The sequence below is a fragment of the Oncorhynchus gorbuscha genome, linkage group LG13 (assembly GCF_021184085.1).
Source record: "Oncorhynchus gorbuscha isolate QuinsamMale2020 ecotype Even-year linkage group LG13, OgorEven_v1.0, whole genome shotgun sequence".
Lineage (NCBI taxonomy): Eukaryota > Metazoa > Chordata > Actinopteri > Salmoniformes > Salmonidae > Oncorhynchus > Oncorhynchus gorbuscha.
Window position 1 is genome coordinate 8,689,450 of NC_060185.1, and position 25,688 is coordinate 8,715,137.

General features: G+C 47.7%; 1 protein-coding gene across 1 annotated transcript in view; it reads right to left on the bottom strand.

The window, feature by feature from the left end:
* The window catches only part of LOC123993836 (rho guanine nucleotide exchange factor TIAM1-like), a 147,512-nt gene that overhangs the window by 93,183 nt on the left and 28,641 nt on the right, over positions 1-25,688 (bottom strand). Inside the window, exons 2-5 of the mRNA XM_046296303.1 lie at positions 7,605-7,723; positions 6,732-7,396; positions 4,660-5,041; positions 3,556-3,777 (exon numbers count right to left, since the gene is read on the bottom strand). Of these exons, the coding sequence (XP_046152259.1) occupies positions 3,556-3,777; positions 4,660-5,041; positions 6,732-7,387 (1,260 nt within the window). The 5' untranslated portion in view covers positions 7,388-7,396; positions 7,605-7,723. The remainder of the gene's footprint in view (positions 1-3,555; positions 3,778-4,659; positions 5,042-6,731; positions 7,397-7,604; positions 7,724-25,688) is intronic.

The window sequence follows — 25,688 nt, forward strand, 5'->3', positions numbered from 1 at the left end:
TCGGAGGTTGAGGGCTAGGGCCGTTCCCCCCCAGAAATGTCCACCAACTTGGAGGTGTAAGTGTCCGGGATCTTGCAGAGATTGGTGAAAGAGTAGGGTAACTGAAGATCTCGTACAACGCTGTGTACTACTCCCTTCACAGAACTGCGCAAACGGGCTACAAAACTAGACGAAACTAGAAAGAATGTCTAGTTTGAAAAACAAACGACTCACAAGTCCTCAACTGGCAGCTTCATGAAATAGTACCCGCATAACACCACAGTCCCAACGTCAGCAGTGAAGAGGCGACTCCGGGATGCTGGCCTTCTAGGCATCAGTACTGATACTCCAGATACTCAACTAGTCTAAAGAAGGCCAATTTTATTGCTTCTTTAATCAGTACAACAGTTTTCAGCTGTGCTAGCATAATTGTAAAATGGTTCTCTAATGATCAATTAGCCTTTTAAAATGATCATCTTGGATTAGCTAACACAACGTGCCAATGGAACAGTGATGGTTGCTGATAATACGGCCTCTGTACTTGGATTAGCTAACACAACGTGCCAATGGAACAGTGATGGTTGCTGATAATACGGCCTCTGTACTTGGATTAGCTAACACAACGTGCCAATGGAACAGTGATGGTTGCTGATAATACGGCCTCTGTACTTGGATTAGCTAACACAACGTGCCAATGGAACAGTGATGGTTGCTGATAATACGGCCTCTGTACTTGGATTAGCTAACACAACGTGCCAATGGAACAGTGATGGTTGCTGATAATACGGCCTCTGTACTTGGATTAGCTAACACAACGTGCCTTGGATTAGCTAACACAACGTGCCAATGGAACAGTGATGGTTGCTGATAATACGGCCTCTGTACTTGGATTAGCTAACACAACGTGCCAATGGAACAGTGATGGTTGCTGATAATACGCCTCTGTACTTGGATTAGCTAACACAACGTGCCAATGGAACAGTGATGGTTGCTGATAATACGCCTCTGTACTTGGATTAGCTAACACAACGTGCCAATGGAACAGTGATGGTTGCTGATAATACGCCTCTGTACGTCTTATGTAGATATTCCATTAAAAATCAGCCGTTTCCAGCTACAATAGTCATTTACAACATTAGCGATGTCAACACTGTATTTTTGACCAATTTGATGATATTTTAATGGAAAAAATGTGCTTTTCTTTCAAAAACAAGGACATTTCTAAATGACACCAAACTTGTATGTATGTATGTATGTATGTATGTATGTATGTATGTATGTATGTATGTATGTATGTATGTATGTATGTATGTATGTATGTATGTATGTATGTATGTATGTATGTATGTATGTATGTATATATATATATATATATATATATATATATATGTGTGTGTACACACACACACACACACACACACACACACACACACACACACACACACACACACACACACACAGAAGTTTACATGTACTTAGGTAATAGTCATTAAAACGTGTTTTTCAACCACTCCACTATTTTCTTGTTAACAAACTATAGCCAAACTTTGATTTTAATTTTGTGATTTTAATTTTGAAATACAATAGTGTCTATTTGTATAATTTATTAAGCTGACGCAGACAGTTGAAGTCGGAAGTTTACATACACTTAGGTTGGGGTCATTAAAACTAGTTTTTCAACCACTCCACACATTTCTTGTTAACAAACTATAGTTTTGCAAGTCGGTTAGGACATCTACTTTGTGCATGACACAAGTAATGTTTCCAATAATTGTTTACAGACAGATGATTTCACTTATAATTCACTGTATCACAATTCCAGTGGGTCAGAAGTTTACATACACTAAGTTGACTGCCTTTAAACAGCTTGGAAAATTACAGAAAATTATGTCATGGCTTTAGAAGCTTCTGATAGGCATATTGACATCATTTGAGTCAATTGGAGGTGTAGCTGTGGATGTATTTCAAGGTCTACCTTCAGACTCGGTGCCTATTTGCTTGACATCATGGGAAATTCAAAACACCTCAGAAACAAAATTGTAGACCTCCACAAGTCTGGTTCATCCTTGGGAGCAATTTCCAAACGCCTGAAGGTACAACATTCATCTGTACAAACAATATTACACAAGTATAAACACCATGGAACCACACAGCCGTCATAACGCTCAGGAAGGAGAAGTGTTCTGTCTCCTAGAGACGAACATACTACATCCCAGAACAACAGCAAAGGACCTTGTGAAGATGCTGGAGGAAACAGGTACAAAAGTATCTATATCCACAGTAAAACGAGTCATATATCGACATAACCTGAAAGGCCTCTCAGCAAGGAAGAAGCCACTGCTCCAAAACCGCCATAAAAAAGCCAGACTACCATTGCAACTACACATGGGACAAAGATCGTACTTTTTGGAGAAATGTCCTCTGGTCTGATGAAACAAAAATAGAACTGTTTGGCCATAATGACCATTGTTATGTTTGGAGGAAAAAGGGGGAGGCTTGCAAGCCGAAGAACACCATCCCAACCGTGAAGCACGGGGGTGGCAGCATCATGTTGTGGGGGTGCTTTGCTGCAGGGGGGACTGGTGCACTTCACAAAATATCATGACGAAGGAAAATTGTGTGGATCTATTGAAGCAACATCTCAAGACATCAGTCAGGAAGTTAAGCTTGGTCACAAATGGGTCTTCCAAATGGACAATTACCCCAAGCATACTTCCAAAGTTGTGGCAAAATGGCTTAAGGACAACAAAGTCAAGCTATTGGAGTGGCCATCACAAAGCCCTGACCTCAATCCAAAAGAAAATGTGTGGGCAGAACTGCAAAAGCGTGTGCGAGCAAGGAGGCCTACAAACCTGACTCAGTTACACCAGCTCTGTCAGGAGGAATGGGCCAAAATTCACCCAACTTATTGTGGGAAGCTGGAAGCTTGTATGAAGGCTACCTGAAACGTTTGACCCAAGTTAAACAATTTAAAGGCAATGCTACCAAATACTAATAGAGTGTATGTAAACTTCTGGCCCACTGGGAATATGATGAAAGAAATTAAAGCTGAAATAAATCACTCTACTATTATTCTGACATTTCACATTCTTAAAATAAAAGTGGTGATCCTAACTGACCTAAGACACAGCATTTTTACTTGGTTTAAATGTATTTGGCTGAGGTAAAGTGGGTTTAAATGTATTTGGCTGAGGTAAACTGGGCTTAAATGTATTTGGCTGAGGTAAACTGGGTTTAAATGTATTTGGCTGAGGTAAAGTGGGTTTAAATGTATTTGGCTGAGGTAAACTGGGCTTAAATGTATTTGGCTGAGGTAAACTGGGTTTAAATGTATTTGGCTGAGGTAAGTGGGTTTAAATGTATTTGGCTGAGGTAAACTGGGTTTAAATGTATTTGGCTGAGGTAAACTTCTGACTTCAACTGTGTGTGTGTGTGTGTGTGTGTGTGTGTGTGTGTGTGTGTGTGTGTGTGTGTGTGTGTGTGTGTGTGTGTGTGTGTGTGTGTGTGTGTGTGTGTGTGTGTGTGTGTGTGTGTGTGTGTGTGTGTGTGTGTGTGAGAACCAGAACCACCACCCACCTGTCTGAAGTTCTCGTAGACCCCCTGGACCCCCTCACTGGCTCCTCCCCCGCTGCTGCTTCCACTGTCACTGCCAGCGAACAGGCTCCGCCCCGCCGCCGAGCACACGGAGAAGGACATAGACATGGTCTTATAGCGCCGGGACTGATGCTCCGCCCCCGAAGCCGTCACCCCGTCGATGCCACTGTCCTCGTACTCACTGCCCTCTCCAGCAGTCACATCCTGGAAACACACAGGTGAGACACACAGGTACAGTCACACAGGTGAGACACACAGGTACAGTCACACAGGTGAGACACACAGGTACAGACACACAGGTGAGACACACAGGTGAGACACACAGTTAGAGGTGGGACGGACAGACACACACACGTACAGAAACAAGGGTGAGACACACAAACACACAGGTGAGACACACACATACAGACACACGCGTGAGACACACACACACATACAGACACACGCGTGAGACACACACACAGGTAGAGGTAAGTAACTTCCACAAAGCAGGTGAACGATCTGAGGGACAAGGCCAGAAGGGCATTCTATGCCATCAAAAGGAACATAAAATTCAACATACCAATTAGGATCTGGCTAAAAATACTTGAATCAGTCATAGAGCACATTGCCCTTTATGGTTGTGAGGTCTGGGGTCCGCTCACCAACCAAGACTTCACAAAATGGGAAAAACACCAAATTGAGAGACTGCATGCAGGATTCTGCAATATATCCATTGTTTCCAAACAGAATTTCTGAGCTTGAGCAATTTTGACAAAAACAATGGATATATGTTACCCTAAGAGTTGTGTAAAGTTGGTAGAATCTTCAAAATGATTCACAGCTATAATGTCTGCCAAAGGGTGCTTATACCCAGTATGATCTCTGGGGGGTGAAGACATAGACAAATCAATGGATCCTCATTTTGTATTTCTAAGTGATTTAGAAAATGTTCTTTAACTTTTAAAATGTGGAGCAGGTTGTGTAGATCAGTCGAGGAATGTTTTAATGTAATCTCTTTTTCAGATGATATTTTAAGGCAGCAAAAATGTGAAGACTGTGCAAGGGGTGTGTAGTCTTTCACGAGCGACTGTGATCCTACAGTACCTGTATGGTCTGTGCTCTGCGGCCCTGCATGGTGTTACAGGAGGCAGCCTGGTGATTGGTCAGGCCCTCAGACAGGCAGTGTGAGCGTCGACAGGGCAGAGTGTACGCTCCGTACGAGTTCCCATCCTCCTCCGACGGAGACAGCATCTTATCGTCCTCCCCCTCCCGGGCTTCGCGGTTAACGTCATGGTGCCACTTAGCATAGCGTGCCACGGGCCGGCGAGTTGGGGTCTTCTGACCGCCATACAGCTGATCCAGGGAGTTGGCCCTGCCAGCAGCGTCCACACCCTCCAGACCCTCTGGGGACACGAGCCCCAGCAGGCCTTCACAATCAGGGAAGTCCCTGTCGTCTGCCTCCTCGGTGTCGATGATCTCCTCTGTGCTGAAAAAGAGAGAGAATACTTGATTAATTCACACAGATGGAAAAATTTGATTTGAACTGACAAACCTTCAGTTGCCTGTTTCTTTTCATTTACATGTTAGTCATTTAGCACATCCAGAGAGACTTGCAGTTAGTACATTCATCTTAAGGTAGCTGGGTGAGACAACCACATATCACAGTCTAACCTGGTGAGATGTTCCTGGCTGAGGTCTGACTTCTCTAACCTGGTGAGGTGTTCCTGGCTGAGGTCTGACTTCTCTAACCTGGTGAGGTGTTCCTGGCTGGGGTCTGACTTCTCTAACCTGGTGAGGTGTTCCTGGCTGTCTGACTTCTCTAACCTGGTGAGGTGTTCCTGGCTGAGGTCTGACTTCTCTAACCTGGTGAGGTGTTCCTGGCTGAGGTCTGACTTCTCTAACCTGGTGAGGTGTTCCTGGCTGGGGTCTGACTTCTCTAACCTGGTGAGGTGTTCCCGGCTGAGGTCTGACTTCTCTAACCTGGTGAGGTGTTCCCGGCTGAGGTCTGACTTCTCTAACCTGGTGAGGTGTTCCCGGCTGAGGTCTGACTTCTCTAACCTGGTGAGGTGTTCCCGGCTGAGGTCTGACTTCTCTAACCTGGTGAGGTGTTCCCGGCTGAGGTCTGACTTCTCTAACCTGGTGAGGTGTTCCCGGCTGAGGTCTGACTTCTCTAACCTGGTGAGGTGTTCCCGGCTGAGGTCTGACTTCTCTAACCTGGTGAGGTGTTCCCGGCTGAGGTCTGACTTCTCTAACCTGGTGAGGTGTTCCTGGCTGAGCATATATTATTATATTATTATAGTCTGACTTCTCTAATGAGGTGTTCCTGACTTCTCTAACCTGGTGAGTGTCTGACTCTCTCTAACCTGGTGAGATGTTCCTGGCTGAGGTCTGACTTCTCTAACCTGGTGAGATGTTCCCGGCTGAGGTCTGACTTCTCTAACCTGGTGAGATGTTCCCGGCTGAGGTCTGACTTCTCTAACCTGGTGAGATGTTCCCGGCTGAGGTCTGACTTCTCTAACCTGGTGAGATGTTCCCGGCTGAGGTCTGACTTCTCTAACCTGGTGAGGTGTTCCTGGCTGATGTCTGACTTCTCTAACCTGGTGAGATGTTCCTGGCTGAGGTCTGACTTCTCTAACCTGGTGAGATGTTCCTGGCTGAGGTCTGACTTCTCTAACCTGGTGAGATGTTCCTGGCTGAGGTCTGACTTCTCTAACCTGGTGAGGTGTTCCTGGCTGAGGTCTGACTTCTCTAACCTGGTGAGATGTTCCTGGCTGAGGTCTGACGTCTCTAACCTGGTGAGGTGTTCCCGGCTGAGGTCTGACTTCTCTAACCTGGTGAGGTGTTCCCAGCTGAGGTCTGACTTCTCTAACCTGGTGAGGTGTTCCCGGCTGAGGTCTGACTTCTCTAACCTGGTGAGGTGTTCCTGGCTGAGGTCTGACTTCTCTAACCTGGTGAGGTGTTCCTGGCTGAGGTCTGACTTCTCTAACCTGGTGAGGTGTTCCCGGCTGAGGTCTGACTTCTCTAACCTGGTGAGATGTTCCTGGCTGAGGTCTGACTTCTCTAACCTGGTGAGATGTTCCTGGCTGTCTGACTTCTCTAACCTGGTGAGATGTTCCTGGCTGTCTGACTTCTCTAACCTGGTGAGATGTTCCTGGCTGAGGTCTGACTTCTCTAACCTGGTGAGATGTTCCTGGCTGAGGTCTGACAGACTGAACTCCAGACTGTCTTCTCTCCACATGTCGGCTGATTTGGACCTCTTCTTCTTAAAGCTGACTCCCTCCCGGGGTTCCCGGGGTTCCCGGGGTCCGTCTCTGGTCTTCTGGAGGTAGGTCCCCTCTCCAGTGTTATTGTACAGGCCTAGACCTCTGTCCTGGGGGCACTGGGGTCTAGTCCCTGGTGTTGCTGTGTCTAACTGGGGCCCTACAGAGGGGTTGTCCAGGTGGGGCCCTACAGACGGGTTGTCCAGGTGGGGCCCTACAGACGGGTTGTCCAGGTGGGTATGGAAGGAGACGGGCCGGAGGTTCATGGCCATACGATCCACCCAAATAGGGGAGAAGTCTGACAGGACATTGGTCTGGTTGAAGGGCTCCAGTGCGTGATCCGCTAAGGACTGTGGGATACTAGGGGTGCTGCTGGAACGCGTGGAGGTCTCAGAGTTACGGTGTTCTACTTTGCCCTGAGTGGCGTGGCGGTCGTGGGTGCAGCGGGTGGAACCGGAGCTGGACTGGTGCTTGGAGATGCGGAGGGAACGAGACATGTGTTTGCGGGACAGGTAGCCATGTTGGGTGCCGTAGAAGGCATGGTCGCCGTTCTGGCTCTCCACGTTGCCCATGGTTACAGTCTGAAACAGGAAACGCAGGTAACATCACAGATAAACAACTAATGGCTTATGCAGAGATAGAACAAAGTGTATTAAAACCACACCATTTTAAAATCATAGAGAATCCACAAAAAGTAACACACTATTGCCCTGGATAAAATAACATAGCTGACAATTATAAAAATGTTTTTACTCACTAACAAATTGGATCATGTATTAATGAACCAACCTGCAGTCCGCCGTTGACATCACTGGCATGTTGAGTTTCACCATCAGGCTGTCTATCCAATCACAGAGAGAGAGAGCGAGAGAGAGAGAAAATGGTAGATGGCGTTGTACACCCGAGATCTGGAGGAGAGAGGAAACAGAAACCCTGGTCAGTCATCACAGTAGAACTAAATAATGCCGAGGTTTTACAACGCTAGAGTTTCACTACGACCTGATAGAGTTATACTACGACCTGATAGAGTTATACTACGACCTGATAGAGTTTCACTACGACCTGATAGAGTTATACTACGACCTGATAGAGTTATACTACGACCTGATAGAGTTATACTACGACCTGATAGAGTTATACTACGACCTGATAGAGTTATACTACGACCTGATAGAGTTATACTACGACCTGATAGAGTTATACTACGACCTGATAGAGTTATACTACGACCTGATAGAGTTATACTACGACCTGATAGAGTTATACTACGACCTGATAGAGTTTCACTACGACCTGATAGAGTTATAGTTTCACTACGACCTGATAGAGTTTCACTGCGACCACATTATACTGTTCCTACTTGTACTGGTTTTACTGGGCTACAACACCTAATAAAACTGTATGAACTGTAAGACTGTGTCACAAACAAATCTGAAACATTGTACCACACACACACACACACTACAACATTAGTTCTTTACACATGGATGCTCTGTGGGTAAGATTACCCTTATTGACTAGAAACGGATTAAGTTGACAGTATCAATCTGCCTCTATTAGACCAGGGTTCAATAGCTCTGTTCAGGGTCACTCTCAGTGACCCTCTCCAGCAGAGAGAGAGAGAGATTTTGGTCACAACAGATCCCGTTTTAACAGCCTGGTCAAGCCTAGAGCTGGCCTGAGGGTTAACGGAGAAAACCTGGGATTCTAAAAACTACCAAGCGGTCACCGCCGCCACTTGTTTTGGTAAATAGATGAAGGATGAAGCTAGACAAATGTAACCACTATCTAGTTCATAAACAGAGCTATGGATGCAAGGATTAATCCAAACTGATGTACCAATCACGGACTGACCAGAGAACAGTTTACAGGGAGAGGTAGGAGTGTAGGACCAAAGCTAACATGCAGCAGAGAGGGAGAGAGGGAGTGAGACAGTGACCCGAGAGAGACAGAGAGAGACAGAGAGAGAGACAGAGAGAGAGACAGAGAGAGCGAGACGGAGAGACAGTGAGAGAGACAGTGAGAGAGACAGAGTGAGAGGGAGAGACCGAGAGACAGTGACCCGAGAGAGACAGAGAGAGCGAGAGAGACTGAGACCCAAGAGAGACAGAGAGAGACAGTGACCTGAGAGAGACAAAGAGAGAGAGTGAGAGAGAGTGAGAGAGAGAGACAGTGACCTGAGAGAGAGAGAGCGAGAGAGAGAGACAGTGACCTGAGAGAGAATGAGAGACAGACCGAGAGAGTGAGAGACAGACAGAGAGAGTGAGAGACAGACCGAGAGAGACAGAGAGAGTGAGAGACAGACCGAGAGAGACAGAGAGTGAGAGAGGTAGAATCGTTCAGGGAGAGAGCTAGTTGGAGCAAAACTAGCATAACACAGAAGTGGTTTCCAATGCTGCCTTGTCTCCTCTGACTCCTCCCATCACACCACTTCACAACAGATCTCTGGCACTGACAGGGGAGAGGAAGTCATCCACTCAGCTCGTCTCTCAATGAACAGCAGGCATTCAGTCAGCGTGTAAAGTGGAGGACAAAAAATAGGATGAGATGATTAAATGGAAGAGAGGAAAGACAGAGGGAAAAGATGGAGGACAGAGCACATACATCCTGAGCATGCCTGGGTTAGTTAGAGATGGAGGACAGAGCACATACATCCTGAGCATGCCTGAGTTAGTTAGAGATGGATCACAGAGCACATACATCCTGAGCATGCCTGGGTTAGTTAGAGATGGAGGACAGAGCACATACATCCTGAGCATGCCTGGGTTAGTTAGAGATGGAGGACAGAGCACATACATCCTGAGCATGCCTGAGTTAGTTAGAGATGGAGGACAGAGCACATACATCCTGAGCATGCCTGAGTTAGTTAGAGATGGAGGACAGAGCACATACATCCTGAGCATGCCTGAGTTAGTTAGAGATGGAGGACAGAGCACATACATCCTGAGCATGCCTGAGTTAGTTAGAGATGGAGGACAGAGCACATACATCCTGAGCATGCCTGAGTTAGTTAGAGATGGATCACAGAGCACATACATCCTGAGCATGCCTGGGTTAGTTAGAGATGGAGGACAGAGCACATACATCCTGAGCATGCCTGGGTTAGTTAGAGATGGGGCAAGCTGAGCAGCACCAGCTCCTCTGTGTTGGTTGTAGTTTCTATGGCATGAAGCTAGGAGGAGGGAAGGAGGGAGTGGAGGAGGGAAGGAGGGAGGGAGGGAGTGGAGGAGGGAAGGAAGGAGGGAGGGAGTGGAGGAGGGAAGGAGGGAGGGAGTGGAGGAGGGAGGGAGTGGAGGAGGGAAGGAGGGGGGGAGTGAGGGAAGGAGGGAGTGGAGGAGGGAAGGAGGGAGGGAGTGGGGGAGGGAGGGAGTGGAGGAGGGAAGGAGGGAGGGAGTGGAGGAGGGAGGGAGGAGGAGGGAGGGAGTGGAGGAGGGAGGGAGGGAGTGGAGGAGGGAGGGAGGGAGTGGAGGAGGGAAGGAGGGAGTGGAGGAGGGAAGGAGGGAGTGGAGGAGGGAAGGAGGGAGTGAGGGAGTGGAGGAGGGAAGGAGGGAGTGGAGGAGGGAAGGAGGGAGTGAGGGAGTGGAGGAGGGAAGGAGGGAGGGAGTGGAGGAGGGAAGGAGTGGATGAGGGAAGGAGGGAGGGAGGGAGTGGAGGAGGGAAGGAGGGAGGGAGGGAGTGGAGGAGGGAAGGAGGGAGGGAGTGGAGGAGGGAAGGAGGGAGGGAGTGGAGGAGGGAAGGAGGGAGGGAGTGGGGGAGGGAAGGAGTGGAGGAGGGAGGGAGTGGAGGAGGGAGGGAGTGGAGGAGGGAGGGAGTGGAGGAGGGAAGGAGGGAGGGAGTGGAGGAGGGAAGGAGGGAGGGAGAGAGTGGAGGAGGGAGAGAGTGGAGGAGGGAGGAGGGAAGGAGGGAGGGAGTGGAGGAGGGAGGGAGTGGAGGAGGGAAGGAGGGAGTGGAGGAGGGAGTGGAGGAGGGAAGGAGGGAGTGGAGGAGGGAGTGGAGGAGGGTACATGGAGAAAGGAGAGCAGTTGCCAGTCAGTCATAAAGATACTAGTCCATTAGCCTGATGGAACAGAGAAGGAAACAACATAATGCTTCCCACTGAGGTTCACTCCTTCATGATCCCTGTCTTTTACTGTACCGTAGTACACACACGCGCACGCGCACACGCACACACAGACACAGACACAGACACAGAGACACAGAGACACAGAGACACAGAGAGACACAGAGACACAGAGACACACAGAGACACACAGAGACACACAGAGACACACAGAGACACACAGAGACACACAGAGACACACACAGAGACACACACACACACACACACACACACACACACACACACACACACACACACACACACACACACACACACGGTGAAGAGGGATGGTTACATAAAGGTTGGAGCTGACCCCGTTTTTCTGTGCTCTCCTTCCCTTCCTGTCTCTCTCTCCTTGACCCCTACCTCGCTCTCTCCTTGACCCCTACCTCTCACCCTCTCTCCTTCCCTTCCTGTCTCTCTCTCCTTGACCCCTACCTCTCACCCTCTCTCCTTCCCTTCTTGTCTCTCTCTCCTTGACCCCTACCTCTCACCCTCTCTCCTTCTCTTCCTGTCTCTCTCTCCTTGACCCCTACCTCTCACCCTCTCTCCTTCCCTTCCTGTCTCTCTCCTTGACCCCTACCTCTCACCCTCTCTCCTTCCCTTCCTGTCTCTCTCTCCTTGACCCCTACCTCTCACCCTCTCTCCTTCCCTTCCTGTCTCTCTCTCCTTGACCCCTACCTCTCACCCTCTCTCCTTCCCTTCCTGTCTCTCTCTCCTTGACCCCTACCTCTCACCCTCTCTCCTTCCCTTCCTGTCTCTCTCTCCTTGACCCCTACCTCTCACCCTCTCTCCTTCCCTTCCTGTCTCTCTCTCCTTGACCCCTACCTCTCACCCTCTCTCCTTCCCTTCCTGTCTCTCTCTCCTTGACCCCTACCTCTCACCAACTCTCCTTCCCTTCCTGTCTCTCTCTCCTTGACCCCTACCTCTCACCCTCTCTCCTTCCCTTCCTGTCTCTCTCTCCTTGACCCCTACCTCTCACCCTCTCTCCTTCCCTTCCTGTCTCTCTCTCCTTGACCCCTACCTCTCACCCTCTCTCCTTCCCTTCCTGTCTCTCTCTCCTTGACCCCTATCGCTCACCCTCTCTCCTTCCCCCATACCCCTCTCTACTGCACTAGCCTCTGGATTCAGTGAGGAGCCCGGCCAGGCTTGCACAATGTTGGCAGAGAGAGAGAGACCCAGCAGTAAGACAGACAAACAGGGTGTTTCCAGGCTTCTGCTCAACCCTCCACTGGGACAATAGATTCTGGATTCAGTGAGGAGCCCGGCCAGGCTTGCACAATGTTGGCAGAGAGAGAGAGAGACCCAGCAGTAAGACAGACAACCAGGGTGTTTTCAGGCTCCTGCCCCCCCCCCCCCCCACTGGGACAATAGACTCTGTATTTCAGCTCACTACAGATTTCCAAGTTCATCGTTTTAGTGTGTGTCATCGTGTGTGTGTAGATTAAGTCCCATAGCTTTAGACAACAGTAAACCCTTTGAAATGGATCATTGTGAGAACGTACAGTTATGAATATAACTACTGCTCCCTGAAGGAGGGAACGAGGTATAACGCACTATGGGGAGTCAACGACCAATCATATTCACCTGAACACACTATGGGGAGTCACGACCAATCATATTCACCTGAAGGAGGGAACGAGGTATAACGCACTATGGGGAGTCAACGACCAATCATATTCACCTGAACACACTATGGGGAGTCACTGACCAATCATATTCACCTGAAGGAGGGAACGAGGTATAACACACTATGGGGAGTCAGTCACTGACCAATCATATTCACCTGAACACACCATGGGGAGTCAAGGCCTCCTGAGCGTGTTTTCACCTTAAGCGACAGGACAGAAGTCGTGAGTATCTGGAACTTTTTATTGTGAAACCCCATTGCCTACGGTCGGAGGTTCAAGCATTGGCTACACAAGCAGAGCAGAAAGTAGTGGGTTTTTTAGCAAGCAGAAGACCCAAGACTCACAACACCTAGAAAAGACGAGTACTCTCTCCCCACTAACAGACACCTAAGACAGCGCCGAATCTCATAGCCTTCGCGTGCTTGAAAAGTGTATGTGTGAAAGTAAGAGGGGGAGGGAGGAAAAAAGGGAGAGAGCTTCTAAATGACTGCTAGATTAGATTGTGTGTATGTGTTAAAAGCTGCAGTGTTCAGGGTAGCAGAGTGCGTTAGCTGCATACTCCCACTATGAATAAATGAAGGAGGAGAGACAGTAGAGTAGAGAACCATGTTTCAGATCTCTCTGTCAGATTACAGCGGTGAGTGTTTCCTGGAAAAGTCTCAAAGAGCTTTCCACACCTGGAATGTGCCCATTATTCTTTAAAGAACATTCTTCAAGCTCTGTCAAATTGGTTGTTGATCATTGCTAGACAACCATTTTCAGGTCTCGCCATAGATTTTCAAGTAGATTTAAGTCAAAACTGTAACTCGGCCACTTAAGAAACGTTTACTATTTTCTCGGTAAGCAATTCCAGTGTAGATTTGTAAGGTTATTGTCCTGCTGAAAGGTGAATTAGTTTGCCAAGTGTCTGGTGGGAACCAGGGTTTACTCTAGGATTTTGCCTGGGTTGAGCTAACCCTTTTTCCACCACTGTGCAGCCACCAATATGCTTGGAAATATAGAGAGTTGGTACTCAGTCATGTGTTGTATTGGATTAGCCCCAAACATATTGTATTCAGGACAAAAATTTCATTTGCATTAATACATTTTTGTTTCAGTATTACTTTAGTGATAAATAATAATAAAATAATAGGTTTCCTTGTTGCAAACAGGATATGTTGTATTCTGTACAGGATTCCTTCTTTCACTCTGTCATTTAGGTTAGCGTTGTGGAGTAACTACAACGTTGGACCTGAGAACCTGGGACCATGCCTCAGGACTACTTGGCCTGGCGACTCCTGGCTGTCCCCGCCCCCCTTCCCACCTGGCCGTGCGGCTGATCTAGTTTCTGCTATTCTGCCTACGGTTATGGAACCGTGACCTGTTCACCGCACCGGCTATCTTATCCCGGACCTGTTGTTTCCACCCTCTCTACCGCACCTGCTATCTTATCCCGGACCTGTGGTTTCCACCCTCTCTACCGCACCTGCTATCTTATCCCGGACCTGTTGTTTCCACCCTCTCTACCGCACCTGCTATCTTATCCCGGACCTGTTGTTTCCACCCTCTCTACCGCACCTGCTATCTTATCCCGGACCTGTGGTTTCCACCCTCTCTACCGCACCTGCTATCTTATCCCGGACCTGTGGTTTCCACCCTCTCTACCGCACCTGCTATCTTATCCCGGACCTCTGGTTTCCACCCTCTCTACCGCACCTGCTATCTTATCCCGGACCTGTGGTTTCCACCCTCTCTACCGCACCTGCTATCTTATCCCGGACCTGTGGTTTCCACCCTCTCTACCGCACCTGCTATCTTATCCCGGACCTCTGGTTTCCACCCTCTCTACCGCACCTGCTATCTTATCCCGGACCTCTGGTTTCCACCCTCTCTACCGCACCTGCAGTCTCGACCTCTGAATGTCTATGAAAGGCCACCTGACATTTACTCCTGAGGTGCTGACCTGTTGCACCCTCGACAACCACTGTGATTATTATTTGACCATGCTGGTCATCTATGAACGTTTAAACATCTTGAAAAACAATCTGGCCTTAAATGGCCACGTACTGTTATAATCTCTACCCGGTACAGCCAGAAGTGGACTGGCCACCTTTCTCAGCCTGGTTCCTCTCTACCCGGCACAACCAGAAGTGGACTGGCCACCCCTCAGAGGCTGGTTCCTCTCTACCCGGCACAGCCAGAAGTTTGACTGGCCACCCCTGAGCCTGGTTCCTCTCTACCCGGCACAGCCAGAAGTTTGACTGGCCACCCCTCAGAGCATGGTTCCTCTCTACCCGGCACAGCCAGAAAAGACTGGTCACCCCTCAGAGCATGGTTCCTCTCTACCCGGCACAGCCAGAAGAGGACTGGCCACCCCTCAGAGCCTGGTTCCTCTCTACCCAGTACAGCCAGAAGAGGACTGGCCACCCCTCATAGCGTGGTTCCTCTTTACCTGGCACAGCCAGTAGAGGACTGGCCACCCCTCAGAGCATGGTTCCTCTCTACCCGGCACAGCCAGAAGAGGACTGGCCACCCCTCAGAGCATGGTTCCTCTCTACCTGGCACAGCCAGAAGAGGATTGGCCACCCCTCAGAGCATGGTTCCTCTCTACCTGGCACAGCCAGAAGAGGACTGGCCACCCCTCAGAGCATGGTTCCTCTCTACCTGGCACAGCCAGAAGAGGATTGGCCACCCCTCAGAGCATGGTTCCTCTCTACCCGGCACAGCCAGAAGAGGACTGGCCACCCCTCAGAGCCTGGTTCCTCTCTACCTGGCACAGCCAGAAGAAGACTGGCCACCGCTCAGAGCATGGTTCCTCTCTACCTGGCACAGCCAGAAGTTTGACTGGCCACCCCTGAGCATGGTTCCTCTCTACCCGGCACAGCCAGAAGTTTGACTGGCCACCCCTCAGAGCATGGTTCCTCTCTACCCGGCACAGCCAGAAGAAGACTGGTCACCCCTCAGAGCATGGTTCCTCTCTACCCGGCACAGCCAGAAGAGGACTGGCCACCCCTCAGAGCCTGGTTCCTCTCTACCCAGTACAGCCAGAAGAGGACTGGCCACCCCTCAGAGCATGGTTCCTCTCTACCCGGCACAGCCAGAAGAGGACTGGCCACCCCTCAGAGCATGGTTCCTCTCTACCTGGCACAGCCAGAAGAGGATTGGCCACCCCTCAGAGCATGGTTCCTCTCTACCTGGCACAGCCAGAAGAGGACTGGCCACCCCTCAGAGCCTGGTTCCTCTCTACCTGGCACAGCCAGAAGAAGATTGGCCACCCCTCAGAGCATGGTTCCTCTCTACCTGGCACAGCCAGAAGAGGACTGGTCACCCCTCAGAGCATGGTTCCTCTCTACCTGGCACAGCCAGAAGAGGATTGGCCACCCCTCAGAGCATGGTTCCTCTCTACCCGGCACAGCCAGAAGAGGACTGGCCACCCCTCAGAGCCTGGTTCCTCTCTAGATTTCTGCCTTTCTAGAGAGTTTTTCCTGGCCACTGTGCTTCTACATCTACATTGCTCTTTAGGGTTTTAGGCTGGGTTTCTGTATAAGTACTTTGTGACATCAGCTGATGTAAAACTGGCTTTATAAATACATTTGATTCAATTGTTGATCCATCCTCAGATTTCTCCTATCATAGCCATTAAACTCTACACTTGTTGTATTCATTGCATGTGCATAATAAAGTTTGTTTTGATTTGAAACCACTCAGGGATTTCACCATGAGGCAAATGGTGGTTTCAAAACAGTTAGACTTTACTGTGAAATGCTAACTTACAAGTCACATTTCCTTTCTCTCCGGCAACTGAGTTAGGAAGGACACCTGTTATCTTTGTAGTGACTGGGTGTGTTGATAGACCATCCAAAGTGTAATTAATAACGTCACGATGATCAAAGGGATTTTCATTTCTGCATTATTTTACCCATCTACCAATAAGTCCTCTTATTTGAGAGGCATTGTAAAAACATTGGAAAACCTCCCTGGTCTTTGTGGTTGAATGTGTGTTTGAAATTCATTGCTCAACCTTAATTGGGAATACAGATGGAGGCAATCACCCCAAAATCATGCTAAACACTATTTCACACAGAGTGTTGACTCCTGAACTTATTTAAGCTTTACATTTTTTTCAATTAATTTGTAAAGATTTCTAAAAACATTATTCCACTTTGACATTATGGGGTATTGTGAGTAGGCCAGTGACAAAACAACTCAATTTAATCCACTTTAAATTCAGGCTGTAACACAACAAAATGTGGGGAAAAAGTCAGAAGGCATCCAGTCTGTTGAAGTGGTGTTTTTTGAGGATTCACTATAGTGAGATAAATAGAAAAGATGTAGATCTATACTAAATCTTGGAGTGTTTCTGTAGTGGAGTAGAACTGGAGAGTTCCCCTGTTGTATATTTAGCACATTAATCACTGTAATACTAAAAAAGGTGATTAATTGCTCACTTGGTTTCCTTTTTTTAACCCACTGATCTCCCACGTCGCACACTTTGGGAATACAGGTCAAATATTGAATTGTGGAATGTGGTGTTCCGTGCTCCCAGTAAACTCCCTCCCTCCCTCCTGTCAGTCCGTCTCCCTCCCTCCTGTCAGTCCGTCTCCCTCCCTCCTGTCAGTCCGTCTCCCTCCCTCCCTCAGTCAGTCAGTCTCCCTCCCTCAGTCAGTCTCCCTCCCTCAGTCAGTCAGTCTCTCCTCCCTCCCTCAAGTCAGTCAGTCTCTCCTCCCTCCATCAGTCAGTCAGTCTCCCTCCCTCCGTCAGTCAGTCTCTCCTCCCTTTCAGATGGCTAAGTATTGCACCTGTTCTACCATTACTCTACCTCCATTTCCTTCTCATGTAACCTCCCATAGTATTGCACCTGTTCTACCATTACTCTACCTCCCTTCTCATTTAACCTCTCATAGTATTGCACCTGTTCTACCATTACTCTACCTCCCTTCTCATGTAACCTCTCATAGTATTGCACCTGTTCTACCATTACTCTACCTCCCTTCTCATGTAACCTCTCATAGTATTGCACCTGTTCTACCATTACTCTACCTCCATTTCCTTCTCATGTAACCTCTCATAGTTTTGCACGTCCCTGTTCTACCTTTCCTCTACGTTTTCCCCAACTGTTCTCAGTGGTGGAACCTCTCAGAGAAAACAAAATACAGAACTATCTTGCTCTCAATTAAGGGCACAAATAGCAAATTGCTAAGTGAAAAGAATTGGAGTGTAAAATGTTGTGTTGGCGTTACGACAGAGTCTGGGCAATTGGATAATTGGGTCACAGAGAGCGAGAACAAGCCTGTTTCTCCCCATTCTCTTCTCTTCCTTCAGGACACAGTTAGATAGCTGTTACAGCAGTCACATGGTCATTCCTATAGCTAGCTGTTACAGCAGTCACATGATCATTCCTATAGCTAGCTGTTACAGCAGTCACATGATCATTCCTATAGCTAGCTGTTACAGCAGTCACATGATCATTCCATGTAACCAGTCACATGATCATAGTAGCTGTTACAGCAGTCCATGATCATTCCATTAGCTGTTACAGCAGTCACATGATCATTCTATAGCAGCTGTTACAAGTCACATGATCATTCCTATAGCTAGCTGTTACAGCAGTCACATGATCATTCCATTACTCTACAGCAGTCACATGGTCATTCCTTAGCTACCGTTACAGCAGTCACATGGTCATTTTGCTAGCTGTTACAGCAGTCACATGATCATTCCTATAGCTAGCTGTTACAGCAGTCACATGATCAGTCCTTAGCTAGCTGTTACAGCAGTCACATGATCATTCCTATAGCTAGCTGTTACAGCAGTCACATGATCATTCCTATAGCTAGCTGTTACAGCAGTCACATGATCATTCCTATAGCTAGCTGTTACAGCAGTCACATGATCATTCCTATAGCTAGCTGTTACAGCAGTCACATGATCATTCCTATAGCTAGCTGTTACAGCAGTCACATGATCATTCCTATAGCTAGCTGTTACAGCAGTCACATGGTCATTCCTAAGCTAGCTGTTACAGCAGTCACATGGTCATTCCTATAGCTAGCTGTTACAGCAGTCACATGGTCATTCCTATAGCTAGCTGTTACAGCAGTCACATGATCATTCCTATAGCTAGCTGTTACAGCAGTCACATGATCATTCCTATAGCTAGCTGTTACAGCAGTCACATGATCATTCCTATAGCTAGCTGTTACAGCAGTCACATGATCATTCCTATAGCTAGCTGTTACAGCAGTCACATGATCATTCCTATAGCTAGCTGTTACAGCAGTCACATGATCATTCCTATAGCTAGCTGTTACAGCAGTCACATGATCATTCCTATAGCTAGCTGTTACAGCAGTCACATGATCATTCCTATAGCTAGCTGTTACAGCAGTCACATGATCATTCCTATAGCTAGCTGTTACAGCAGTCACATGATCATTCCTATAGCTAGCTGTTACAGCAGTCACATGGTCATTCCTATAGCTAGCTGTTACAGCAGTCACATGATCATTCCTATAGCTAGCTGTTACAGCAGTCACATGATCATTCCTATAGCTAGCTGTTACAGCAGTCACATGGTCATTCCTATAGCTAGCTGTTACAGCAGTCACATGATCATTCCTATAGCTAGCTGTTACAGCAGTCACATGATCATTCCTATAGCTAGCTGTTACAGCAGTCACATGATCATTCCTATAGCTAGCTGTTACAGCAGTCACATGGTCATTCCTATAGCTAGCTGTTACAGCAGTCACATGATCATTCCTATAGCTAGCTGTTACAGCAGTCACATGATCATTCCTATAGCTAGCTGTTACAGCAGTCACATGATCATTCCTATAGCTAGCTGTTACAGCAGTCACATGATCATTCCTATAGCTAGCTGTTACAGCAGTCACATGATCATTCCTATAGCTAGCTGTTACAGCAGTCACATGATCATTCCTATAGCTAGCTGTTACAGCAGTCACATGATCATTCCTATAGCTAGCTGTTACAGCAGTCACATGATCATTCCTATAGCTAGCTGTTACAGCAGTCACATGATCATTCCTATAGCTAGCTGTTACAGCAGTCACATGGTCATTCCTATAGCTAGCTGTTACAGCAGTCACATGATCATTCCTATAGCTAGCTGTTACAGCAGTCACATGATCATTCCTATAGCTAGCTGTTACAGCAGTCACATGGTCATTCCTATAGCTAGCTGTTACAGCAGTCACATGATCATTCCTATAGCTAGCTGTTACAGCAGTCACATGATCATTCCTATAGCTAGCTGTTACAGCAGTCACATGATCAGTCCTATAGCTAGCTGTTACAGCAGTCACATGGTCATTCCTATAGCTAGCTGTTACAGCAGTCACATGATCATTCCTATAGCTAGCTGTTACAGCAGTCACATGGTCATTCCTATAGCTAGCTGTTACAGCAGTCACATGATCATTCCTATAGCTAGCTGTTACAGCAGTCACATGATCATTCCTATAGCTAGCTGTTACAGCAGTCACATGGTCATTCCTATAGCTAGCTGTTACAGCAGTCACATGATCATTCCTATAGCTAGCTGTTACAGCAGTCACATGATCATTCCTATAGCTAGCTGTTACAGCAGTCACATGATCATTCCTATAGCTAGCTGTTACAGCAGTCACATGATCATTCCTATAGCTAGCTGTTACAGCAGTCACATGATCATTCCTATAGCTAGCTGTTACAGCAGTCACATGGTCATTCATATAGCTAGCTGTTACAGCAGTCACATGATCATTCCTATAGCTAGCTGTTACAGCAGTCACATGATCATTCCTATAGCTAGCTGTTACAGCAGTCACATGATCATTCCTATAGCTAGCTGTTACAGCAGTCACATGGTCATTCCTATAGCTAGCTGTTACAGCAGTCACATGATCATTCCTATAGCTAGCTGTTACAGCAGTCACATGATCATTCCTATAGCTAGCTGTTACAGCAGTCACATGGTCATTCCTATAGCTAGCTGTTACAGCAGTCACATGGTCATTCCTATAGCTAGCTGTTACAGCAGTCACATGATCATTCCTATAGCTAGCTGTTACAGCAGTCACATGATCATTCCTATAGCTAGCTGTTACAGCAGTCACATGGTCATTCCTATAGCTAGCTGTTACAGCAGTCACATGATCATTCCTATAGCTAGCTGTTACAGCAGTCACATGATCATTCCTATAGCTAGCTGTTACAGCAGTCACATGATCATTCCTATAGCTAGCTGTTACAGCAGTCACATGGTCATTCCTATAGCTAGCTGTTACAGCAGTCACATGATCATTCCTATAGCTAGCTGTTACAGCAGTCACATGATCATTCCTATAGCTAGCTGTTACAGCAGTCACATGATCATTCCTATAGCTAGCTGTTACAGCAGTCACATGATCATTCCTATAGCTAGCTGTTACAGCAGTCACATGATCATTCCTATAGCTAGCTGTTACAGCAGTCACATGATCATTCCTATAGCTAGCTGTTACAGCAGTCACATGATCATTCCTATAGCTAGCTGTTACAGCAGTCACATGATCATTCCTATAGCTAGCTGTTACAGCAGTCACATGATCATTCCTATAGCTAGCTGTTACAGCAGTCACATGATCATTCCTATAGCTAGCTGTTACAGCAGTCACATGATCATTCCTATAGCTAGCTGTTACAGCAGTCACATGATCATTCCTATAGCTAGCTGTTACAGCAGTCACATGATCATTCCTATAGCTAGCTGTTACAGCAGTCACATGATCATTCCTATAGCTAGCTGTTACAGCAGTCACATGATCATTCCTATAGCTAGCTGTTACAGCAGTCACATGATCATTCCTATAGCTAGCTGTTACAGCAGTCACATGATCATTCCTATAGCTAGCTGTTACAGCAGTCACAAGTTCATTAAATACATAAGCAGAGTGAATTCCATTTCTGTTCTGTTTCTTTAGGACACCGTTTGCTAGCTGCTAATTACTATTTACGTCATTAAGCAGACGATCTTATCCAGAGCGACTTTACAGGAGAAATAAGGGTTAAGTCCCTTGCTCAAGGGCACATCGATCGATTTTTCAGCTAGTCGACTAGGTGATTCAAATCAGCAAACCTTTTAGTTACTGGTCCAACGCTCTTATATCGCTAAGCTACCTGGATATATAACATGGATATATGTTAGGTTAAACTTACTACTATAGTACAGTATGGGGAGGTTCATTGGCAATAGTAGCTGGGCTCTCAGAGAGACAGAGACAGAGACAGAGACAGAGAGAGATTCATATGCAGTAATGAATTCCAGCCACCCATGACTCTGGTGGGGGAAGAATAGGTTTATTGTGGGGCCACATTAGTAACTGTGTAGCAACAGGAAGACACAGGAATGATTATGGCTTCACTGACACAACAGAGTATCCTCTCTAGGCCATAACCCAGATGATAAGACCATCCTGTCCCCTAGATTATAAACACATTTAACACTATGACTAAGAATGCTTAGTGGATCTCGATACAAAGTGAACAGTATTTAATATATAAACATTATTTCTGGGGCAACTAACTACCAGGCCAGAGAGATGTATACACAGGGAAAAACCCATAAGGGGTCACTGTAAGGAGGAACACTAACCGTGTCCCCAGTTCCTTTTGAATATCTAGGACAGGGGAGTGGTTTTCTCTCAGGCCTCTAGGACAGAGGGCTTGCAGAGAGATGACATGCTATCTCTTCCACCCTGCAGCTGAAAAAGTTCAAATGTAGCTTGGAGGGAACATCTATCTCTCTCTCTCTCTCTGCTCGGTCACCTGTCTGCTCTACAGAACGAAAAAGTAAACCTTGTGTCCCAAATGGCACACTATTTCTTATAGGGCCCCGGTCAAAAGTAGTGCACAAAGCCACCCTAACGTTGCTCCAGTCCACAGCGCAAAGCCACGCTAACGTTGCTCCAGTCCACAGCGCAAAGCCAAAAACAAAATAATGTAAAAAGATCCTGGGAGCAGACATCAGAAATCCCCCCCCCCCAGAAAAATGGGATTAGAAAATAGTGTATCAACAATTTTTTTCGCTAGACTAAAGAGAATAATGCCACTGCTGAAATCACAGCAGACATATTTTCATTGACAGAAAGCCATTTACTATATTGGGCGAGTCTGGAATCCAAATGTAATACCACTCTGTTTCACATCAGAGTTTGCTTGTTGCAGGTGTGTGGGAATGATTCAATGAGATCTTGAAAGACAATGAGAAACTGCCACACTGCTCTTTGTTTATTTAAGCAGATCTCTTTAGGCCTAAATTTCTGTATTCCCTACCTGTTATTTTTCATTAAAGTGAAACAGTTCTATCCAATAGGGATCCAAGGCTTTTAAACAGAGTTCTATCCAATAGGGATCCCAGGCTTTTAAACAGTTCTATCCAATAGGGATACCAGGATTTTAAACAGTTCTATCCAATAGGGATCCCAGGATTTTAAACAGTTCTATCCAATAGGGATCCAAGGCTTTTAAACAGAGTTCTATCCAATAGGGATCCCAGGATTTTAAACAGTTCTATCCAATAGGGATCCAAGGCTTTAAAACAGTTCTATCCAATAGGGATCCCAGGATTTTAAACAGTTCTATCCAATAGGGATCCCAGGATTTCAAACAGTTCTATCCAATAGGGATCCCAGGATTTTAAACAGTTCTATCCAATAGGGATCCCAGGCTTTAAAACAGTTCTATCCAATAGGGATCCAGGGCTTTTAAACAGAGTTCTATCCAATAGGATCCCATGCTTTTAAACAGTTCTATCCAATAGGGATCCCTAGATGTTGGCCTATTCCACAGTCAAAGCAACACCTCTACTGAAAGGGGACCAGGCTACGGTGCAGTAGCTCTCCACCATCCACTTTATGAACTCAGAATAATACCAGTGTAATGTGACACAGGCCATAGCCTACCCTCCACAAAGGGGCCATGGCTACATCCCAAATGCCACCCTATTTCTTTTACAGTGAGAGTAGGGTGCCATTTGGCATGCACCTCATGTCACCTGCTCAGATTACCTCTGTGTTGTACACAACACTGACATTGGGTCATCCTATATATGTGACAGGTAGATGTATGGTCCTTTGTGATTAAAGACCACTTAAAAGCTCAGATTATATTTGACAAATACTTGGGCCTGTCGGGACAGGAGCAGTGCAAAAAGTTCCTCGGCCCGACTTGATCCAAGCCTCCTACACCCCCTGGGACACAGAATATGTCATGACACTTCTCTCATTGAAGAAATTACAAAGGGGGAAAATGAGAATTCCTGCCCTACGGCTAAAATATCTGACTAATGGATTTTCAAAAGAGAGAGGGTGTGTGTGGGGGGAGGGGGGGTGACAAGCTCCCGTATCAGTCAGGTGAAACACCACCGTGTGTAATCGTCGCAGCTAAATCATTTAGCAAAATGTTGAAATAAGAAAATTGGTAACCAGTGGTGAACAAGCACCAAAATAAATAACCACACACCAGCCGGTTGGAGCTGCTGAGAGGACCCTGGTTGGAGCCAGCTGCTGAGAGGACCCTGGTTGGAGCCAGCTGCTGAGAGGGCCCTGGTTGGAGCCACCTGCTGAGAAGGCCCTGGTTGGAGCCAGCTGCTGAGAGGGCCCTGGTTGGAGCCAGCTGCTGAGAGGGCCCTGGTTGGAGCCAGCTGCTGAGAGGGCCCTGGTAGGAGCCAGCTGCTGAGAGGGCCCTGGTAGGAGCAAGCTGCTGAGAGGGCCCTGGTTGGAGCCAGCTGCTGAGAGGGCCCTGGTTGGAGCCAGCTGCTGAGAGGGCCCTGGTTGGAGCCAGCTGCTGAGAGGGCCCTGGTTGGAGCCAGCTGCTGAGAGGGCCCTGGTTGGAGCCAGCTGCTGAGAGGACCCTGGTTGGAGCCAGCTGCTGAGAGGGCCCTGGTTGGAGCCAGCTGCTGAGAGGGCCCTGGTTGGAGCCAGCTGCTGAGAGGGCCCTGGTTGGAGCCAGCTGCTGAGAGGGCCCTGGTTGGAGCCAGCTGAGAGGGCCCTGGTTGGAGCCAGCTGCTGAGAGGGCCCTGGTTGGAGCCAGCTGCTGAGAGGGCCCTGGTTGGAGCCAGCTGCTGAGAGGCCCTGGTTGGAGCCAGCTGCTGAGAGGGCCCTGGTTGGAGCCAGCTGCTGAGAGGGCCCTGGTTGGAGCCAGCTGCTGAGAGGGCCCTGGTTGGAGCCAGCTGCTGAGAGGGCCCTGGTTGGAGCCAGCTGCTGAGAGGGCCCTGGTTGGAGCCAGCTGCTGAGAGGGCCCTGGTTGGAGCCAGCTGCTGAGAGGACCCTGGTTGGAGCCAGCTGCTGAGAGGGCCATGGTTGGAGCCAGACAGGCTGCTCCCGGGGGCTGTCTGTCTCCTCACCAGCCATGGCAACCATGGGGTCTGTCTGTCTCCTCACCAGCCATGGCAACCATGGGGTCTGTCTGTCAGTCCTCACCAGCCATGGCAACCATGTTGTCTGTCGGTCTCCTCACCAGCCATGGCAACCATGTTGTCTGTCTGTCTCCTCACCAGCCATGGCAACCATGTTGTCTGTCTGTCAGTCCTCACCAGCCTCTATTCCCTATATCAGGTTTCCCTACCCCTGCCCTATATAGTGCACTACATTTGACCAGAGCCCTGATCAAGCTACTACAAGCAGACCTCACCCAGACTGCCTGCTGTGTTCTGCCCAGGCATGTACATAGACAGATAGAGCCCTAATCCTGTCCCACCAAAGGTCTGTCTACAGACCTGCTTCTACCTCTTCCTTTACCAGCCACGTGACTGTTGTTTCTCCACCTGGTCCACAACAGCCTACCTTCCTGTCATTCAGATGGAATTAAGTCATGTGACTAACGGTCACGAGGTTCTAAAATGACTCATTTGATGTGTCCCAAATAGCACCTTTATTCCCTTTAAAGCGTACTACTTTAATGTGCTCTGGTCAAAAATGTGTCCACTATATTAGGGAATAGGGTACGATTTGGGCCTATCCAATACGCAACCTGAACAACAGCCTGTTGTGCCAGAGGGAGTCTATAGATGAAGTAAACCATCAGGGCGAGACATCAACAACATAGCTCTCTTTTGTCCCATCCTCGTTCACTGCATTTACTACAGCCTGGTCTCAGATACGTTTGTGTGCTCTTTCAACT